The sequence below is a fragment of the Bombina bombina genome, chromosome 7 (genome assembly GCF_027579735.1).
Source record: "Bombina bombina isolate aBomBom1 chromosome 7, aBomBom1.pri, whole genome shotgun sequence".
NCBI classification, from domain to species: Eukaryota; Metazoa; Chordata; class Amphibia; order Anura; family Bombinatoridae; genus Bombina; species Bombina bombina.
The window spans coordinates 477,660,058-477,680,838 of record NC_069505.1 but is presented as its reverse complement, the minus strand read 5'-3'; the positions used below and the strand labels follow the sequence as shown (position 1 = coordinate 477,680,838).

The 20,781-nt window shown below is 40.6% G+C and overlaps 1 protein-coding gene across 2 annotated transcripts in view; it reads right to left on the bottom strand.

The window, feature by feature from the left end:
* The window catches only part of LOC128666778 (oocyte zinc finger protein XlCOF7.1-like), a 98,517-nt gene that overhangs the window by 24,396 nt on the left and 53,340 nt on the right, over positions 1-20,781 (bottom strand). For both annotated transcript variants that reach the window (XM_053721569.1, XM_053721568.1), the window contains exons 7-8: positions 3,398-3,505; positions 1,405-1,512 (exon numbers count right to left, since the gene is read on the bottom strand). In XM_053721569.1, the coding sequence (XP_053577544.1) occupies positions 1,405-1,512; positions 3,398-3,505 (216 nt within the window). The remainder of the gene's footprint in view (positions 1-1,404; positions 1,513-3,397; positions 3,506-20,781) is intronic.

Below are 20,781 nucleotides of genomic sequence, written 5' to 3'. Positions count from 1 at the left end.
AGATGTACTGATAGTTTTAATGATTTAATGTTTCACAGTTACAATTGACTAATACACGTCACACACATTGTACACTCACCTGTGCCCTGTATCCCTTGTAACATGTACTTCTCAGACACATAACACACTCACTTACCTGCATACTGCTCTCAGACACGTCACACACATACACTTACCTGCATACTGCTCTCAGACACGTCACACACACACTCACTTACCTGCATACTGCTCTCAGACACGTCACACACATACACTTACCTGCATACAGCTCTCAGACACGTCACACACATACACTTACCTGCATACTGCTCTCAGACACGTCACACACACACACACACTCACTTACCTGCATACTGCTCTCAGACACGTCACACACATACACTTACCTGCATACTGCTCTCAGTCACATCACACACATACACTTACCTGTGCCCTGTATCCCTTGTCACACGTAGATTCACCGGTGCTCTGCTTCCCTTAGACACATAACACACTCACTTACCTGCATACTGCTCTCAGACACGTCACACACATACACCAACCTGTGCACTGCTCTGACACGTCACACACATACTTCACCTGTGCACTGCTCTGACACGTCACACACATACACCCACCTGTGCACTACTCTCAGACACGTCACACACACACACTCACTCATGCAATGCTTCTCAGACACGTCACACACATACACTCACCTGTGCACTGCTCTCAGACACATCACACACATACATTCACCTGTGCACTGCTCTGACACGTCACACACATACACCCACCTGTGCACTGCTCTCAGACACGTCACACACACTCACTCATGCACTGCTTCTCAGACACGTCACACACATACACTCACCTGTGCTCTCAGACACATCACACACATACACTCACCTGTGCCCTGCTCTCAGACACGTCCCTCACCTGTGCCCTGCTCTCAGACACGTCCCTCACACACTCACCTGTACACTGCTCTCAGACACGTCACACACATACACTCACCTGTGCACTGCTCAGACACATCACACACTCACCTGTGCACTGCTCTCAGACACGTCGCACACACTCACTCACCTGTACACTGCTCTCAGACACATCACACACATACATTCACCTGTGCACTCCTCTCAGTCACGTCCCTCACACACCTCTCAGACACATCACACACATACACTCACCTGTGCACTGCTCTCAGACACGTCACACACTCACTCACCTGTGCACTGCTCTCAGACACATCACACACTTATACTCACCTGTGCACTGCTCTCAGACACGTCACACACTCACTCACCTGTGCACTGCTCTCAGACACGTCACACACTTATACTCACCTGTGCACTGCTCTCAGACACATCACACTCACTCACCTGTGCACTGCTCTCAGACACGTCACACACATACACTCACCTGTAATAATAGTGTCATAGGTTTCCTGCTCTGCAGCTTCTGTGATATGTCTTATCCAGTGATATTCTGTTTGTTCTTCATTACATGAAATCTTAGCATTGTTTTCATCTACAAGAAGAAGACAAAATCACTACTTGCACTGTAGAGATATCTGGATAGGTAACGTGCACATGTGCACGTGCTCTTGCTAATGTATAACATTGTTATAAAACTGCTGCCATCTAGTGCTCTTGTGAATGTATAACATTGTTATAAAACTGCTGCCATCTAGTGCTCTTGCTAATGTATAACATTGTTATAAAACTGCTGCCATCTAGTGCTCCTGCTAATGTATAACATTGTTATAAAACTGCTGCCATCTAGTGTTCTTGCTAATGTATAACATTGTTATAAAACTGCTGCCATCCAGTTCTCTTGCTAATGTATAACATTGTTATAAAACTGCTGCCATCTAGTGCTCTTGCTAATGTATAACATTGTTATAAAACAGTTGCCATCTAGTGCTCTTGCTAATGTATAACATTGTTATAAAACTGTTGCCATCTAGTGCTCTTGCTAATGTATAACATTGTTATAAAACTGCTGCCATCTAGTGCTCCTGCTAATGTATAACATTGTTATAAAACTGCTGCCATCTAGTGCTCCTGCTAATGTACAACATTGTTATAAAACTGCTGCCATCTAGTGTTCTTGCTAATGTATAACATTGTTATAAAACTGCTGCCATCCAGTTCTCTTGCTAATGTATAACATTGTTATAAAACTGCTGCCATCAAGTGTGCTTGCTAATGTATAACAATATAGCAAAACTGCTGTCATCTAGTGCTCTTGCTAATGTATAACATTGTTATAAAACTGCTGTCATCTAGTGCTCTTGCTAATGTATAACATTGTTATAAAACTGCTGCCATCTAGTGCTCTTGCTAGTGTATAACATTGTTATAAAACTGCTGCCATCTAGTGCTCTTGCTAATGTATAACATTGTTATAAAGCTGCTGCCATCTAGTGCTCTTGCTAATGTATAACATTGTTATAAAACTGCTGCCATCTAGTGCTCTTGCTAATGTATAACATTGTTATAAAACTGCTGCCATCTAGTGCTCTTGTGAATGTATAACATTGTTATAAAACTGCTGCCATCTAGTGCTCTTGTGAATGTATAACATTGTTATAAAACTGCTGCTACATAGTACTGAGGACACGTGCACACTCCTGAACTTACCTTCCTGCATGTCAACAAAGTATAACAAGAAAACTAGGAAAATTGGATAATAGACGTACAATGGAAAGTTCTTTAAAAATGCAATTTCTAGCTGAATTATGAAAGAAAAAAATTGTTTTTTAAAGCTATTCCCAAGCCTCCCCAACAGGCCAGGTTTTCAGGATTACCTTAAGTGTAGATAAGCAATACGCCGAGTGTGAGTGAGGGTACTAGTAAGTGCTACTCTAACTAGAATAATAATCATATTTACATATACTTTACTCATATTTATTCTCCCATTTCTTCTTGGGTATTGAGATAAACCTCAGCAGTAGATAATAAGGCAATTACATGTGATCTTCAGGTTTCTTGAGTTTAAATAACCCCTGAAGGACTGGGAATTTTAGAGAAAAACTTACCCAAAGTACCAGATTTTTTCTTTTTTATCATTTTTGCTATCACTCAATTTAAACAGAAACAGAGCTTTGTTTTTGTTTTTTTATATATATATTAAGAGACAAACCAAGGTATTGATCAAGGCCGATTTTTGGTATATTTCATGCCCTTGCTTTGCCGGTAGATGCGATTATATTGGATAATAAAAAGTTCAATCTTTGGGATTCTCACTAAAATGATTTACACACAACTACTGCAATCATAAGACAAATGGTTGTAAAAGCTTCTCTGGGGTACCCTTTTGTTCAGAAAAAGCAGGCATGCACGGCTTTGACATTGTTTTTGGCAAATAAAAAGCCTCTAATTGCAGGCAGATTATGACATATATCACTCACCTGCACACAGACCTGAATCTGTCTCAGCTTGCGTTATCCTCTTCCCAAGTCTCTCATCCTCTCTTTCCTCGCTAATGAACTCCGTATTTAGATTATCATCACAGCAATCTGGTAATTCCATTACATAAATAAATGTTTTGGTTCTTTTTAATAAATAGATTTTTGCATCTTTATTAACCCCGTTGGTACCAGGATATTTACAGAAAAACTTACCCAAAGCTATCACTCCTTAAACAGAAATAGAGCCTTTATGTGTTTAATTTACCTATGAAAACTATAATATATATATATATATATATATATATATATATATATATATATATATATAATTTAAAGTAGACGACCTAAGGTATTGATCTAGGCCCATTATGGTATATTTGATGCCACTATTCCGCCATATATATTATTATATAAAAAAATCTTTTTTTTTGTACTTTTTTTGCAAAGTTTGACCTAGATTACAAGTGTTGCAGTACGGCTATACCTCTAAAAAATTGGCCTTTGCACGTGGAAAAGTCACCTGTATTACAAGTCCCGGCGGTACGGCTATATCGATAGCGTTTTAACCTATACCACAACGATTCATTCCGCACTCAAAAAAATGGCTTTTGAGTGTGGAATTTTCAGGTCACCCGTATTACAGGTTGTGCGGTCAGGCTATTCCACTAGCGTTATAGCTTATACCGCAACAATCTATTCCGCTATCAAAGACCAGTAGTTATGGATTTTGCAAAACAAAAATGTTTCACAAAACTCATAACAAAAATATTACAAAGTACACTAATACCCATAAACTACTTATTAACCCCTAAAGCACCATCCTCCGCATTGAAAATACTATAATAAATCTATTAACCCCTAATCCGCCGCCCGCATCGCCAACACTAAAATAAAGTATTAACCTAATCCGCCCCCCCCCCGGCATTGCTAACACTAAATAAACCTATTAACCCCTAAACCGCCGACCCCCCACATCGCTAAACACCTAAATAAAAACTACTAACCCCTAATCCGCAGCTCGCAAACTAAACCTATTAACCCCTAAACTGCCAAACACCCACATCGTGACTACCTAAATTAAACTATTAACCCATAAACCTAACACCCCCTAACCTTAAATTAAAGTTACAATATAACTTCCTTCAAATAAATAAAATTTAACCTGTGAAATAAAAAAAAAATTAAAAAACTTAGCTTAAACTATAAATAAACCTAACATTACTAATTTAAAAAAAAAATATATATATATACCAAAAATAAAAAACCTAAATAACAAAATTACAAAATCCTAAAACTACAGGGGAAAAAAAGTCTAAGATTACAGAAAATAATTAACAAAATTATCCAAAATAAACCTAATCTAATACCCCTTTAAAAACAAAAAAGCCACCCCAAAATAAAAAAAAAAACCCTAATCTAACAATAAACTACTAATATTTCTTAAAAGGGCTTTCTGTAGGGCATTGCCCTAAAGTATGACTGTCATTTTTTTTCCAAAAAGAGCTTATTTATTTAGGGCAATGCCCTACAAAAGGCCCTTTTAAGGGCTATTGGTAGTTTATTGTTAGATTAGTGTGGGGGGGGGGGGTTATTTTGGAATGGCTGTTTTGTTTTATTGGGGTATTAGATTAGGTTTAATTTTTTTATTTTAAATAATTCAGTTTATTATTTTTTATCATCTTACGCCTAGATTACGAGTTTGGCGTTAGCCTTAAAAAGCAGCGTTGAGAGGTCTCAACGCTGCTTTTTAACGCCTGCTGGTATTACGAGTCAGGCAGGAAAGGGTCTACTGCTCACTTTTCTTCCGCGACTCGAGGCTACCGCAAATCCCCTTACGTCAATTGCGTATCCTATTTTTTTAATGGGATTTGCCTAACGCCGGTATTACAAGTCTTGGAAGAAGTGAGCGGTACACCCTCTCCTGTCCAGACTCCTACCGCATTTGAAAGTCAGTAGTTAAGAGTTTTATGGGTTAACACCGGAACATAAAGCTCTTAACTAAAGTGCTAACACTAACACCCATAAACTACCTATTAACCCCTAAACCGAGGCCCCCCCCACATCGCAAACACTAAAATAAAAAATGTTAACCCCTAATCTGCCGACCGGACATCGCCGCCACCTACATTATACCTATGAACCCCTAATCTGCTGCCCCTAACATCGCCGACACCTACATTATATTTATTAACCCCTAATCTGCCGCCCCCAACGTCGCCGCCACCTACCTTCAATTATTAACCCCTAATCTGCCGACCGGACATCCCCGGCACTTTAATAAATGTATTAACCCCTAAACCGCCGCACTCCTGCCTTGCAAACACTAGTTAAATTTTATTAACCCCTAATCTGCCGTCCCTAACATCGCAGACACCTACTTACATTTATTAACCCCTAATCTGCCGCCCCCAACGTCGCCGCTACTATATTAAAGGTATTAACCCCTAAACCTAAGTCTAAACCTAACCCTAACCCCCCTAACTTAAATATAATTTAAATTAAACTAAATAAATTTAACATAATTAAATAAATTAATCCTATTTAAAACTAAATACTTACCGATAAAATAAACCCTAAGCTAGCTAGAATATAACTAATAGTTACATTGTAGCTAGCTTAGGATTTATATTTATTTCACAGGCAACTTTGTATTTATTTTAACTAGGTACAATAGTTATTAAATAGTTATTAACTATTTAATAACTACCTAGCTAAAATAAGTACAAAATTACCTGTAAAATAAATCCTAAATTACAATTACATCTAACACTACACTATCATTAAATAAATTACCTAAACTACCTACAATTAATTACAATTAAATTCAATAAACTAAATTACGGGGGGAAAAAAACACTAAATTACTGAAATTAAAAAAAATTAAAAGAAGTTTAAGCTAATTACACCTAATGTAAGCCCCACAAAATAATAAAATGCCCTACCCTATACTAAATTACAAATAGCCCTTAAAAGGGCCTTTTGCGGGGCATTGCCCCAAAGTAATCAGCTCTTTTACCTGTAAAAAAAAAATACAATACCCCCAACATTACAACCCACCACCCACACACCCCTACTCTAAAACCCACCCAATCCCCCCTTAAAAAAAAACTAACACTACCCCATTGAAGATCACCCTACCTTGAGCTGTCTTCACCCAGCTGGGCACAAGTGATCATGGGTGGTGGGTTGTAATGTTGGGGGGGGTATTGTATTTTTTATTTATTTTTACAGGTAAAAGAGCTGATTACTTTGGGGCAATGCCCCGCAAAAGGCCCTTTTAAGGGCTATTTGTAATTTAGTATAGGGTAGGGCATTTTATTATTTTTGGGGGCTTTTTTATTTTATTAGGGGGCTTAGATTAGGTGTAATTAGTTTAAACTTCTTGTAATTTTTTTTAATTTCAGTAATTTAGTGTTTTTTTTCCCGTAATTTAGTTTATTGAATTTAATTGTAATTAATTGTAGGTAGTTTAGGTCATTTATTTAATGATAGTGTAGTGTTAGATGTAATTGTAACTTAGGTTAGGATTTATTTTACAGGTAGTTTTGTACTTATTTTAGCTAGGTAGTTATTAAATAGTTAATAACTATTTAATAACTATTGTACCTAGTTAAAATAAATACAAAGTTGCCTGTGAAATAAATATAAATCCTAAGATAGCTACAATGTAACTATTAGTTATATTGTAGCTATCTTAGGGTTTATTTTATCGGTAAGTATTTCGTTTTAAATAGGATTAATTTATTTAATTATGTTCAATTTATTTCATTTAATTTAAATTATATTTAAGTTAGGAGGGGTTAGGGTTAGGTTTAGGGGTTAATAACTTTATTATAGTGGCGGCGACGTTGGCGGCGGCAGATTAGGGGTTAATTAATTTAATATAGTTGCAGCGACGTTGGGAGGGCAGATTAGGGGTTAATAACTATAATGTAGGTGTCGGCGATGTTGGGGGCAGCAGGTTAGGGGTTTATAAGTATAATGTAGGTGGCGGCGGTGTCCGGAGCGGCAGATTAATTATTTATTTATAAAATATTTTACCAGGAAGGATACATTGAGATTTCTCTCGTTTTCAAGTATGTCCTGGGACTATAAAACATTGCATTGATACAATAGTGTACAGTAAAATACAAAAACAATAATAATACACAATATATACAAACATTTAACATAGAACTGGTAGGACATATTTAATCAACCATGACAGGCACATTCTGTTTTGAGATATGTAGAGAGGGATCTCTTAAAGGATATTAGGCTTGGGGAAGTTTTTAAAGTGTGAGGGAGGTCATTCCATAATTGTGGTGCTCTGTAGGAAAAGGAGGATCGAGCTGCTTTCTTTTTGTATTGAGGCAAGCTAAATAATGTGCTGGTACTGGATCGGAGGTTATAGGAGGTGGGAATAGCCGGGGGGGGACCATTCTGCTCAGGTAGGGTGGGAGCTTCCCAGAAAGGCTCTTAAACACAAGGCAGGAAAGATGGAGGGTGCGTCTGGATTCCAGCGTCAGCCAGTTTAGTTCTTTTAGCATGTCACAATGGTGGGTCCTGTAGTTACATTGTAGCACAAAGCGGCAGAACGAGTTATACAACGTATTAAGTTTATTAAGATGAGTTTGCGGTGCAGGTGCATATACTACGTCCCCATAATCCATGATAGGCATCAACATTTGCTTTACAATCTTTTCTTTAACTGTAGGGCTGAGGCAGGATTTGTTTTTGTACTGGGCACCTAGTTTTGGATAAAGTTTAGATGCAAGTTTTTCTATGTGGAGGCCAAAAGATAGATTGGGGTCTAATAACATACCCAAGTATTTAAAAGAGTGAACTGTGGTCAGCATGCAATTGGATTTTATTTTGATGCGAAGATGGGTATTTTGTAATTTGTGTAATTTAGGTCCCGTTCCAAAGATCATTGTGACAGTTTTGTCAGTGTTTAGGAAGAGTTTGTTTTTTGAGATCCACTTTTCTACCTCTGCGAACTGGTCTTGGAGCACTGCTTCAAGCTGCGACAGATCGGAATTGTTTGCATAGATTACTGTGTCATCTGCGTACATGTGTACAGTTGAGGATTTGCAGACATTAGGTAGATCATTTATAAATAATGTGAATAGTAGGGGGCCGAGAATGGAACCTTGGGGTACACCATACGTGACTGGGAGAGGGAGGGAGTCGCCATCAGAAATGGAGACATATTGCGATCGATCCGATACATATGATCAAAACCAGGTTAACAGACGATCAGCAATACCAGAGTTTTTTAGTTTGAGCAGTAGTATGTCGTGGTCCACTGTGTCAAAGGCCTTTGCAAAATCAAGGAAAATAACTCCAGTTATGTCTCCTTGTTCCATGCCAGTTTGGATGTCGTTGCAAAGTTTTAGGAGGGCAGTTGTAGTGGAGTGATTCGGGCGAAAACAGAATTTATGCTTACCTGATAAATTACTTTCTCCAACGGTGTGTCCGGTCCACGGCGTCATCCTTACTTGTGGGATATTCTCTTCCCCAACAGGAAATGGCAAAGAGTCCCAGCAAAGCTGGTCACATGATCCCTCCTAGGCTCCGCCCACCCCAGTCATTCGACCGACGGACAGGAGGAAATATATATAGGAGAAACCATATGATACCGTGGTGACTGTAGTTAGAGAAAATAATTCATCAGACCTGATTAAAAAACCAGGGCGGGCCGTGGACCGGACACACCGTTGGAGAAAGTAATTTATCAGGTAAGCATAAATTCTGTTTTCTCCAACATTGGTGTGTCCGGTCCACGGCGTCATCCTTACTTGTGGGAACCAATACCAAAGCTTTAGGACACAGATGAAGGGAGGGAGCAAATCAGGTTACCTAAACGGAAGGCACCACAGCTTGCAAAACCTTTCTCCCAAAAATAGCCTCCGAAGAAGCAAAAGTATCAAATTTGTAAAATTTGGCAAAAGTGTGCAGTGAAGACCAAGTCGCTGCCTTACATATCTGGTCAACAGAAGCCTCGTTCTTGAAGGCCCATGTGGAAGCCACAGCCCTAGTGGAGTGAGCTGTGATTCTTTCAGGAGGCTGCCGTCCGGCAGTCTCATAAGCCAATCGGATAATGCTTTTAAGCCAAAAGGAAAGAGAGGTAGAAGTCGCTTTTTGACCTCTCCTTTTACCAGAATAAACAACAAACAAGGAAGATGTTTGTCTGAAATCTTTAGTAGCCTCTAAATAGAATTTTAGAGCACGGACTACGTCCAAATTGTGTAACAAACGTTCCTTCTTTGAAACTGGATTCGGACACAAAGAAGGTACAACTATCTCCTGGTTAATATTTTTGTTAGAAACAACTTTCGGAAGAAAACCAGGCTTAGTACGCAAAACCACCTTATCTGCATGGAACACCAGATAGGGCGGAGAACACTGCAGAGCAGACAACTCTGAAACTCTTCTAGCAGAAGAAATTGCAACCAAAAACAAAACTTTCCAAGATAGTAACTTAATATCTATGGAATGTAAAGGTTCAAACGGAACCCCTTGAAGAACTGAAAGAACTAGATTTAGACTCCAGGGAGGAGTCAAAGGTCTGTAAACAGGCTTGATCCTAACCAGAGCCTGAACAAATGCTTGAACATCTGGCACGGCTGCCAGTCTTTTGTGTAGTAAGACAGATAAAGCAGAGATCTGTCCCTTTAGAGAACTTGCAGATAATCCTTTCTCCAAACCTTCTTGTAGAAAGGATAGAATCTTAGGAATTTTTATCTTGTTCCATGGGAATCCTTTGGATTCACACCAACAGATATATTTTTTCCATATTTTATGGTAAATTTTTCTAGTTACAGGCTTTCTAGCCTGAATCAGAGTATCTATTACAGAATCTGAAAACCCACGCTTTGATAAAATCAAGCGTTCAATCTCCAAGCCGTCAGTTGGAGGGAAACCAGATTCGGATGTTCGAATGGACCCTGAACAAGAAGGTCCTGTCTCAAAGGTAGCTTCCATGGTGGAGCCGATGACATATTCACCAGGTCTGCATACCAAGTCCTGCGTGGCCACGCAGGAGCTATCAAGATCACCGAGGCCCTCTCCTGATTGATCCTGGCTACCAGCCTGGGAATGAGAGGAAACGGTGGGAATACATAAGCTAGGTTGAAGGTCCAAGGTGCTACTAGTGCATCTACTAGAGTCGCCTTGGGATCCCTGGATCTGGACCCGTAGCAAGGAACCTTGAAGTTCTGACGAGACGCCATCAGATCCATGTCTGGAATGCCCCATAATTGAGTTATTTGGGCAAAGATTTCCGGATGGAGTTCCCACTCCCCCGGATGGAATGTCTGACGACTCAGAAAATCCGCTTCCCAATTTTCCACTCCTGGGATGTGGATCGCAGACAAGTGGCAGGAGTGATCCTCCGCCCATTAAATTATCTTGGTCACTTCTATCATCGCCAGGGAACTCCTTGTTCCCCCCTGATGATTGATATATGCAACGGTCGTCATGTTGTCTGATTGAAACCTTATGAATTTGGCCTTTGCTCTGAGAGCATTGAATATCGCTCTCAGTTCCAGAATGTTTATCGGGAGAAGAGACTCTTCCCGAGACCATAGACCTTAGCTTTCAGGGATTCCCAGACCGCGCCCCAGTCCACTAGACTGGCGTCGGTCGTGACAATGACCCACTCTGGTCTGCGGAAGCTCATTCCCTGTGACAGATTGTCCAGGGTCAGCCACCAACGGAGTGAATCTCTGGTCTTTTGATCTACTTGAATCACCGGAGACAAGTCTGTATAATCCCCATTCCACTGTCTGAGCATGCACAGTTGTAATGGTCTTAGATGAATTCGTGCAAAAGGAACTATGTCCATTGTTGCAACCATCAATCCTATTACTTCCATGCACTGCGCTATGGAAGGACGAGGAACAGAATGAAGTACTTGACAAGAGCTTAGAAGTTTGGATTTTCTGACCTCTGTCAGAAAATTCCTCATTTCTAAGGAATCTATTATTGTTCCCAAGAAGGGAACTCTTGTTGACGGGGACAGAGAACTTTTTTCTTTGTTCACCTTCCATCCGTGAGATCTGAGAAAGGCTAGGACGATGTCCGTATGAGCCTTTGCTTTTGACAGGGACGACGCTTGAATTAGGATGTCGTCCAAGTAAGGTACTACTGCCCCTTGGTCTTAGAACCGCTAGAAGGGACCCTAGTACCTTTGTGAAAATCCTTGGAGCAGTGGCTAATCCGAATGGAAGTGCCACAAACTGGTAATGCTTGTCCAGAAAAGCGAACCTTAGGAACTGATGATGTTCCTTGTGGATAGGAATATGTAGGTACGCATCCTTTGACTTTCCTGGATGGTGGGTAGGATCGTTCGAATAGTTTCCATTTTGAACGATGGTATCCTGAGAAATTTGTTTAGGATCTTCAGATCCAAAATTGGTCTGAATGTTCCCTCTTTTTTGGGAACTATGAACAGATTGGAATAAAATCCCATTCCTTGTTCTCTTATTGGAACTGGATGTATCACTCCCATCTTTAACAGGTCTTCTACACAATGTAAGAATGCCTGTCTCTTTATTTGGTTTGAAGATAAGTGAGACCTGTGGAACCTTCCCCTTGGGGGTAGTTCCTTGAATTCCAGGAGATAACCTTGAGAAACTATTTCTAGCGCCCAAGGATCCTGAACATCTCTTGCCCAAGCCTGAGCAAACAGAGAGAGTCTGCCCCCCACTAGATCCGGTCCCGGATCGGGGGCTATCCCTTCATGCTGTTTTGGTAGCAGTGGTAGGCTTCTTGGCCTGCTTACCCTTGTTCCAGCCTTGCATTGGTTTCCAGGCTGGTTTGGGTTGTGAAGTATTACCCTCTTGCTTAGAGGATGCAGAATTAGAGGCTGGTCCGTTTCTGCGAAAGGGACGAAAATTAGGCTTATTTTTAGCCTTAAAAGACCTATCCTGTGGGAGGGCGTGGCCCTTTCCCCCAGTGATGTCTGAAATAATCTCTTTCAAATCTGGTCCAAATAATGTTTTACCTTTGAAAGGAATGTTAGGCAATTTTGTCTTGGATGACACATCCGCTGACCAAGACTTTAGCCAAAGCGCTCTGCGCGCCACGATAGCAAACCCTGAATTTTTCGCCGCTAATCTAGCTAATTGCAAAGCGGCATCTAAAACAAAAGAGTTAGCCAATTTAAGTGCTTGAACTCTGTCCATAACCTTCTCATACGAAGATTCTTTACTGAGCGACTTTTCTAGTTCCTCGAACCAGTAACACGCTGCCGTAGTGACAGGAACAATGCATGAAATTGGTTGTAGAAGGTAACCTTGCTGTACAAAAATCTTTTTAAGCAAACCCTCTAATTTTTTATCCATAGGATCTTTGAAAGCACAACTATCTTCGATAGGAATAGTAGTGCGTTTGTTTAGAGTAGAAACCGCCCCCTCGACCTTGGGGACTGTCTGCCATAAGTCCTTTCTGGGGTTGACTATAGGAAATAATTTCTTAAATATAGGGGGGGGAACAAAAGGTATGCCGGGCTTTTCCCACTCTTTATTTACTATGTCCGCCACCCGCTTGGGTATAGGAAAAGTGTCGGGGGGCACCGGAACCTCTAGGAACTTGTCCATCTTACATAATTTCTCTGGAATGACCAAATTGTCACAATCATCCTGAGTAGATAACACCTCCTTAAGCAGTGCGCGGAGATGTTCTAATTTAAATTTAAATGTCACAACATCAGGTTCAGCTTGATGAGAAATTTTTCCTGAATCTGAGATTTCTCCATCAGACAAAACCTCCCTCATGGCCCCTTGAGATTGGTGTGAGGGTATGTCAGAACAGTTATCATCAGCGCCCTCTTGCTCTTCAGTGTTTAAAACAGAGCAATCGCGCTTTCTCTGATAAGTAGGCATTTTGGATAAAAGATTTGCTATGGAGTTATCCATTACAGCCGTTAATTGTTGCATGGTAATAAGTATTGGCGCACTAGATGTACTAGGGGCCTCCTGTGTGGGCAAAACTGGTGTAGACACAGTAGGGGATGATGTAGTATCATGTTTACTCCCCTCATTTGAGGAATCATCTTGGGCAATATCATTATCTGTGGCATTAATGTCCTTACTTTGTTTGGACACTATGGCACAATTATCACATAAATTTAAATGGGGAGACACATTGGCTTTCATAGATATAGAACATAGCTTATCTGATGGTACAGACATGTTAAACAGGCTTAAACTTGTCAACAAAGCACAAAAAACGTTTTAAAATAAAACTGTTACTGTCTCTTTAAATTTCAAACTGAAAACACTTTATTACTGAATATGTGAAAAAGTATGAAGGAATTGTTCAAAAATTACCAAAATTTCACCACAGTGTCTTAAAGCATTAAAAGTATTGCACACCAAATTTCAGAGCTTTAACCCTTAAAATAACGGAACCGGAGCCGTTTTTAAATTTAACCCCTATACAGTCCCAGCTATATGCTTTGCTGAGACCCAACCAAGCCCAGAGGGGAATACGATACCAAATAACGCCTTCTAGAAGCTTTTTTAGTGATTCTTAGATCCTCACACATGCATCTGCATGCCTTGCTCTCCAAAAACAACTGCGCAGTAATAGCGCGAAAATGAGGCTCAGTCTATAACTAGAAAGGCCCCCAGACTAAAAAAGGTGTCCAACACAGTGCCTGCCGTTTTTTAAACGGTCCCCAAGATTATAATGCCAATTATTAGCTAGAATCTGCATAATATGCCCCAATAAAGCAATCGTTTTAGCCCATAAAAATGTCTACCAGTTTTTAAGCCCTTTTTTAAGCCCTTTATTCTTTTATGTTTGACTAAGAAAATGGCTTACCGGTCCCCATGAGGGGAAATGACAGCCTTCCAGCATTACATGGTCTTGTTAGAAATATGGCTAGTCATACCTTAAGCAGAAAAGTCTGCTAACTGTTTCCCCCAACTGAAGTTACTTCATCTCAACAGTCCTGTGTGGAAACAGCAATCGATTTTAGTTACTGTCTGCTAAAATCATCTTCCTCTTACAAACAGAAATCTTCATCCTTTTCTGTTTCAGAGTAAATAGTACATACCAGCACTATTTTAAAATAACAAACACTTGATAGAAGAATAAAAACTAAATTTAAACACCAAAAAACTCTTAACCATCAAAGAGAATGACTGGGGTGGGCGGAGCCTAGGAGGGATCATGTGACCAGCTTTGCTGGGACTCTTTGCCATTTCCTGTTGGGGAAGAGAATATCCCACAAGTAAGGATGACGCCGTGGACCGGACACACCAATGTTGGAGAAAACCGGATTGATCAGGGGTCAGATAGTTAGATTGTTGGTAATACTCACATAATTGCGTATGGATGCATTTTTCTAAGATTTTTGACAATACTGGGAGCAAAGATATAGGACGATAATTAGAAACCAAGGTTAGCTCCCCACTTTTATGAATAGGCACTACTCTTGCAGTTTTCCAAAGTTTGGGTATGTATCCAGACACCAAGGATTCGTTAATTAGGGTTGTGACCGGTTTAGCAATTGCCGGAGCACTGAGCTTCAACAGCATTGCTGGGATTTGATCAGGTCCAGACTGGTTTTTCATTTTTAGATTATTAAGGTGTTTCTTAATGACATTGATAGGTAGAGGTCTAAAATTGAACTTCTCTATATTGGGTCTTTGCTGATTTAGTGGGGCCTGATCCACATTTGTAGCTTCAGGATGCGTGTCATTTATTAGTTTGTCAATCAGGGTGGTGGTGGAGCATCCAACAAAATAACTATTAAAGGCATTTGCTACTTCTAAGGGGAGTTGCAGGGTATCGTTGTCCACAGTGACAGTGGGGGGTTGGGAGTGGATTGGAGGATTTTGTAAGTTATTTATGAGTTTCCAAAACTTTCTAGGGTTTGATATGTTATTGTTCAGATTTTCACAAAAATATTGGGCCTTGGCCAATTTTGTTTGTTTAGAGCATATATTCCGCCATTTTCTATATACACAGTGATCGTTCATAGAGCCTGTATGCTTGAATTTTGACCACAATGAATTCCGAAACTGGTACATTTGAATGAGGTCAGCTGTGATCCAATTCAGGTGTGCTCCTTTTACTCTCACCTTATGCAGCGGGGCATGTAAATTCCAAACTTGTAGGAGTTCAGACTGAAAGAATTCAACTGCAGAATCTAGATCAGGGATTAAGTTTAATCTGTGCCAGGGTAGGTTCTGGATGTCAATTAGAAAAGATTGAAGATTAATTTTTTTGAAGGATCTGGTGATTTTAACCTTGGGAGAGGATTTAGTTGCCTTTATTTTTAGATTAGGGGATAATAGTATAATGCAGGTGGCGACGATGTCGGGGGCGGCAGGTTAGGGGTTAATAAGTGTAAGATTAGGGGTGTTGAGACTCGGGGTTCATATTAGGGTGTTAGGTGCAGACATAAAATTAATTTCCCCATAGGAAATAATGGGGCTGCGTTAGGAGCTGAACGCTGCTTTTTTGCAGGTGTTAGGTTTTTTTTCCAGCCAGCTCAGCCCCATTGTTTCCTATGGGGAAATCGTGCACAAGCACGTTTTGCCAGTTTACCGCTACCGTAAGCAACGCTGGTATCGAGGTGAGATGTGGAGCTAAATTTTGCTCAAAGCTCACTTTTCTGAGGCTAACGCCGGCTTAAAGAAAACTCGTAATACCAGCGTTGTTTAAAGGGAGCGGTAAGAAAAAAAAAAGGAGTGTTAGCACCGCACAGCCTTACCGACAAAACCCGTAATCTAGTCGTTAGATTTTTTTTTAAAATTTTAGACTTTTTTGCAATGTTGGTTGTTTTTATTTTTTCGTAGGGTTAGGATTTTTTAATCTTGTAATTTTCGTGTATATTATATATATATATATATATATATATATATATATATATATATATATTATTTTAAATAGTAATGTTAGGCTTATTTATATTTAAGCTTAGGTTTTTTCATTTCACAGATAAGTTTTTATTTATTTTAAGGTAGTTATATTGTAACTTTAATTTAAAGTTAGGGGGTGTTAGGTTTAGGGGTTAATAGTTTAATTTAGGTAGTCACGATGTGGGTGTTTGGCGGTTAAGGGGTTAATGGGTTTAGTTTAGTATTTGCGATGTGGGTGCTTGGCGGTTTAGGGGTTAATGGGTTTAGTATTTGCGATGCAGGAGGCGGCGGATAAGGGGTTAATAACTTTATTTAGTGTTGGCGATGCGGGGGGTGGTGTATTAGGGGTTAATATCTTTATTTAGTGACAGCTATGTCAGGGGGCAACGGATTAGGGGTATTTAGACGAGGGGTTTGTGTAAGGGTGTTAGGATTTTACATAACCTTCTTGTCTCCATAGACATCAATGGAGATTGCGTTATAGCGATCGCCATTCCGCAATCGCAGGTGTTAGTTTTTTTTTCTAACACTTTTTCTACATTGATGTCTATGGGGGAATACGTGCACGAGCACGTCAAGTCAGGACTTGGCATTTGTGCGGTATGAAGCTTATCACACCATACCGCACAACACAAGAAGGTTTATCTGTAATTTTTAGCGTTATTTACGCACCGGGTTTAGCGCACAACTTGTAATTTAGGTGTTTGTGTTTCTCACTGAAATTATTTACACACAACTACTGCAGTCATAAGACAAACGGTTGTAAAAGCTTCTCTGGGATCCCCTTTGTTCAGAAGTGGCAGACATGCACGGCTTTGCCATTGTTTCTTGGCCATTAGAAGGCCGCTAATTGCATCTGCACATCACATTTCTGAAAATCCAAGCAGTGAATGGGTTTAAAGGACATGAAAGCCCAACTTGTTCTTCACTATATGTGCAGCCACCAATCAGCAGGTAGCTCCTAAGCCTACCTAGGTATGCTTTTCACCAAAAATACAAAGAAAACAAAGCAAATTAGATAACAGAAGTACATTGGAAAAGTTATTTAAAATTGTATGGTCTATCTAAATTGTGAAAGAAAAATCTCTCCTTTAATCAATTAGCTCGTAAGGTTAAAGGGACAGTCTGCTCTAGAATTTGTATTGTTTAAAAAGATAGATAGTCCCTTTATTGTCCAGTTTTGCACAACAAATACTGTTATATTAATATACTTTTTACATCTGTGATTACCTTGTATCTAAGCCTCTGCAGACAGCTCCCTTATTTAAATTTTTTTTTTACAGACTTGCATTTTAGCCAATCAGTGCTGACTCATAATTAACTCCACGGGAGTGAGTACAATGTTATCTATATGGCACACATGAACTAACACCCTCTAGCTGTGCATTCAGATTAGAGACGGCCTTCATGGGCTTAGAAAACAGAATTTATGCTTACCTGATAAATTACTTTCTCCAACGGTGTGTCCGGTCCACGGCGTCATCCTTACTTGTGGGATATTCTCTTCCCCAACAGGAAATGGCAAAGAGTCCCAGCAAAGCTGGCCATATAGTCCCTCCTAGGCTCCGCCCACCCCAGTCATTCGACCGACGGACAGGAGGAAATATATATAGGAGAAACCATATGGTACCGTGGTGACTGTAGTTAGAGAAAATAATTCATCAGACCTGATTAAAAAACCAGGGCGGGCCGTGGACCGGACACACCGTTGGAGAAAGTAATTTATCAGGTAAGCATAAATTCTGTTTTCTCCAACATTGGTGTGTCCGGTCCACGGCGTCATCCTTACTTGTGGGAACCAATACCAAAGCTTTAGGACACGGATGAAGGGAGGGAGCAAATCAGGTTACCTAAACGGAAGGCACCACAGCTTGCAAAACCTTTCTCCCAAAAATAGCCTCCGAAGAAGCAAAAGTATCAAATTTGTAAAATTTGGCAAAAGTGTGCAGTGAAGACCAAGTCACTGCCTTACATATCTGGTCAACAGAAGCCTCGTTCTTGAAGGCCCATGTGGAAGCCACAGCCCTAGTGGAGTGAGCTGTGATTCTTTCTGGAGGCTGCCGTCCGGCAGTCTCATAAGCCAATCGGATGATGCTTTTAAGCCAAAAGGAAAGAGAGGTAGAAGTCGCTTTTTGACCTCTCTTTTTACCAGAATAAACAACAAACAAGGAAGATGTTTGTCTGAAATCTTTAGTAGCCTCTAAATAGAATTTTAGAGCACGGACAACGTCCAAATTGTGTAACAAACGTTCCTTCTTTGAAACTGGATTCGGACACAAAGAAGGTACAACTATCTCCTGGTTAATATTTTTGTTAGAAACAACTTTAGGAAGAAAACCAGGCTTAGTACGCAAAACCACCTTATCTGCATGGAACACCAGATAGGGCGGAGAACACTGCAGAGCAGATAACTCTGAAACTCTTCTAGCAGAAGAAATTGCAACTAAAAACAAAACTTTCCAAGATAGTAACTTAATATCTATGGAATGTAAAGGTTCAAACGGAACCCCTTGAAGAACTGAAAGAACTAGATTTAGACTCCAGGGAGGAGTCAAAGGTCTGTAAACAGGCTTGATCCTAACCAGAGCCTGAACAAATGCTTGAACATCTGGCACTGCTGCCAGTCTTTTGTGTAGTAAGACAGATAAAGCAGAGATCTGTCCCTTTAGAGAACTTGCAGATAATCCTTTCTCCAAACCTTCTTGTAGAAAGGAGAGAATCTTAGGAATTTTTATCTTATTCCATGGGAATCCTTTGGATTCACACCAACAGATATATTTTTTCCATATTTTATGGTAAATTTTTCTAGATACCGGTTTTCTGGCCTGAATCAGAGTATCTATAACAGAATCTGAAAACCCACGCTTCGATAGAATCAAGCGTTCAATCTCCAAGCCGTCAGCTGGAGGGAGACCAGATTTGGATGTTCGAATGGACCCTGAACAAGAAGGTCCTGTCTCAAAGGTAGCTTCCATGGTGGAGCCGATGACATATTCACCAGGTCTGCATACCAAGTCCTGCGTGGCCACGCAGGAGCTATCAAGATCACAGAGGCCCTCTCCTGATTGATCCTGGCTACCAGCCTGGGAATGAGAGGAAACGGTGGAAATACAGAAGCTAGGTTGAAGGTCCAAGGTGCTACTAGTGCATCTACTAGAGTTGCCTTGGGATCCCTGGATCTGGACCCGTAGAAAGGAACCTTGAAGTTCTGACGAGACGCCATCAGATCCATGTCTGGAATGCCCCATAATTGAGTTATTTGGGCAAAGATTTCCGGATGGAGTTCCCACTCCCCCGGATGGAATGTCTGACGACTCAGAAAATCCGCCTCCCAATTTTCCACTCCTGGGATGTGGATCGCAGACAAGTGGCAGGAGTGATCCTCCGCCCATTGAATTATTTTGGTCACTTCTTTCATCGCCAGGGAACTCCTTGTTCCCCCCTGATGATTGATATATGCAACGGCCGTCATGTTGTCTGATTGGAACCTTATGAATTTGGCCTTTGCTAGTTGAGGCCAAGCTCTGAGAGCATTGAATATCGCTCTCAGTTCCAGAATGTTTATCGGGAGAAGAGACTCTTCCCGAGACCATAGACCCTGAGCTTTCAGGGATTCCCAGACCGCGCCCCAGCCCACTAGACTGGCGTCGGTCGTGACAATGACCCACTCTGGTCTGCGGAAGCTCATTCCCTGGGACAGATGGTCCAGGGTCAGCCACCAACGGAGTGAATCTCTGGTCTTTTGATCTACTTGAATCATTGGAGACAAGTCTGTATAATCCCCATTCCACTGTTTGAGCATGCACAGTTGTAATGGTCTTAGATGAATTCGTGCAAAAGGAACTATGTCCATTGTTGCAACCATCAATCCTACTACTTCCATGCACTGCGCTATGGAAGGACGAGGAACAGAATGAAGCACTTGACAAGAGCTTAGAAGTTTTGATTTTCTGACCTCTGTCAGAAAAATCCTCATTTCTAAGGAATCTATTATTGTTCCCAAGAAGGGAACTCTTGTCGACGGAGACAGAGAACTTTTTTCTTTGTTCACCTTCCATCCGTGAGATCTGAGAAAGGCTAGAACAATGTCCGTATGAGCCTTTGCTTTTGACAGGGACGACGCTTGTATTAGAATGTCGTCCAAGTAAGGTACTACTGCAATGCCCCTCGGTCTTAGAACCGCTAGAAGGGACCCTAGCACCTTTGTGAAAATCCTTGGAGCAGTGGCTAATCCGAATGAGAGGGCCACAAACTGGTAATGCTTGTCCAGAAAAGCGAACCTTAGGAACTGATGATGTTCTTTGTGGATAGGAATATGTAGGTACGCATCCTTTAGATCCACGGTAGTCATAAATTGACTTTCCTGGATGGTGGGTAGAATCGTTCGAATGGTTTCCATCTTGAACGATGGTACCCTGAGAAATTTGTTTAGGATCTTCAAATCCAAAATTGGTCTGAACATTCCCTCTTTTTTGGGGACTACGAACAGATTGGAATAAAATCCCATTCCTTGTTCCTTTATTG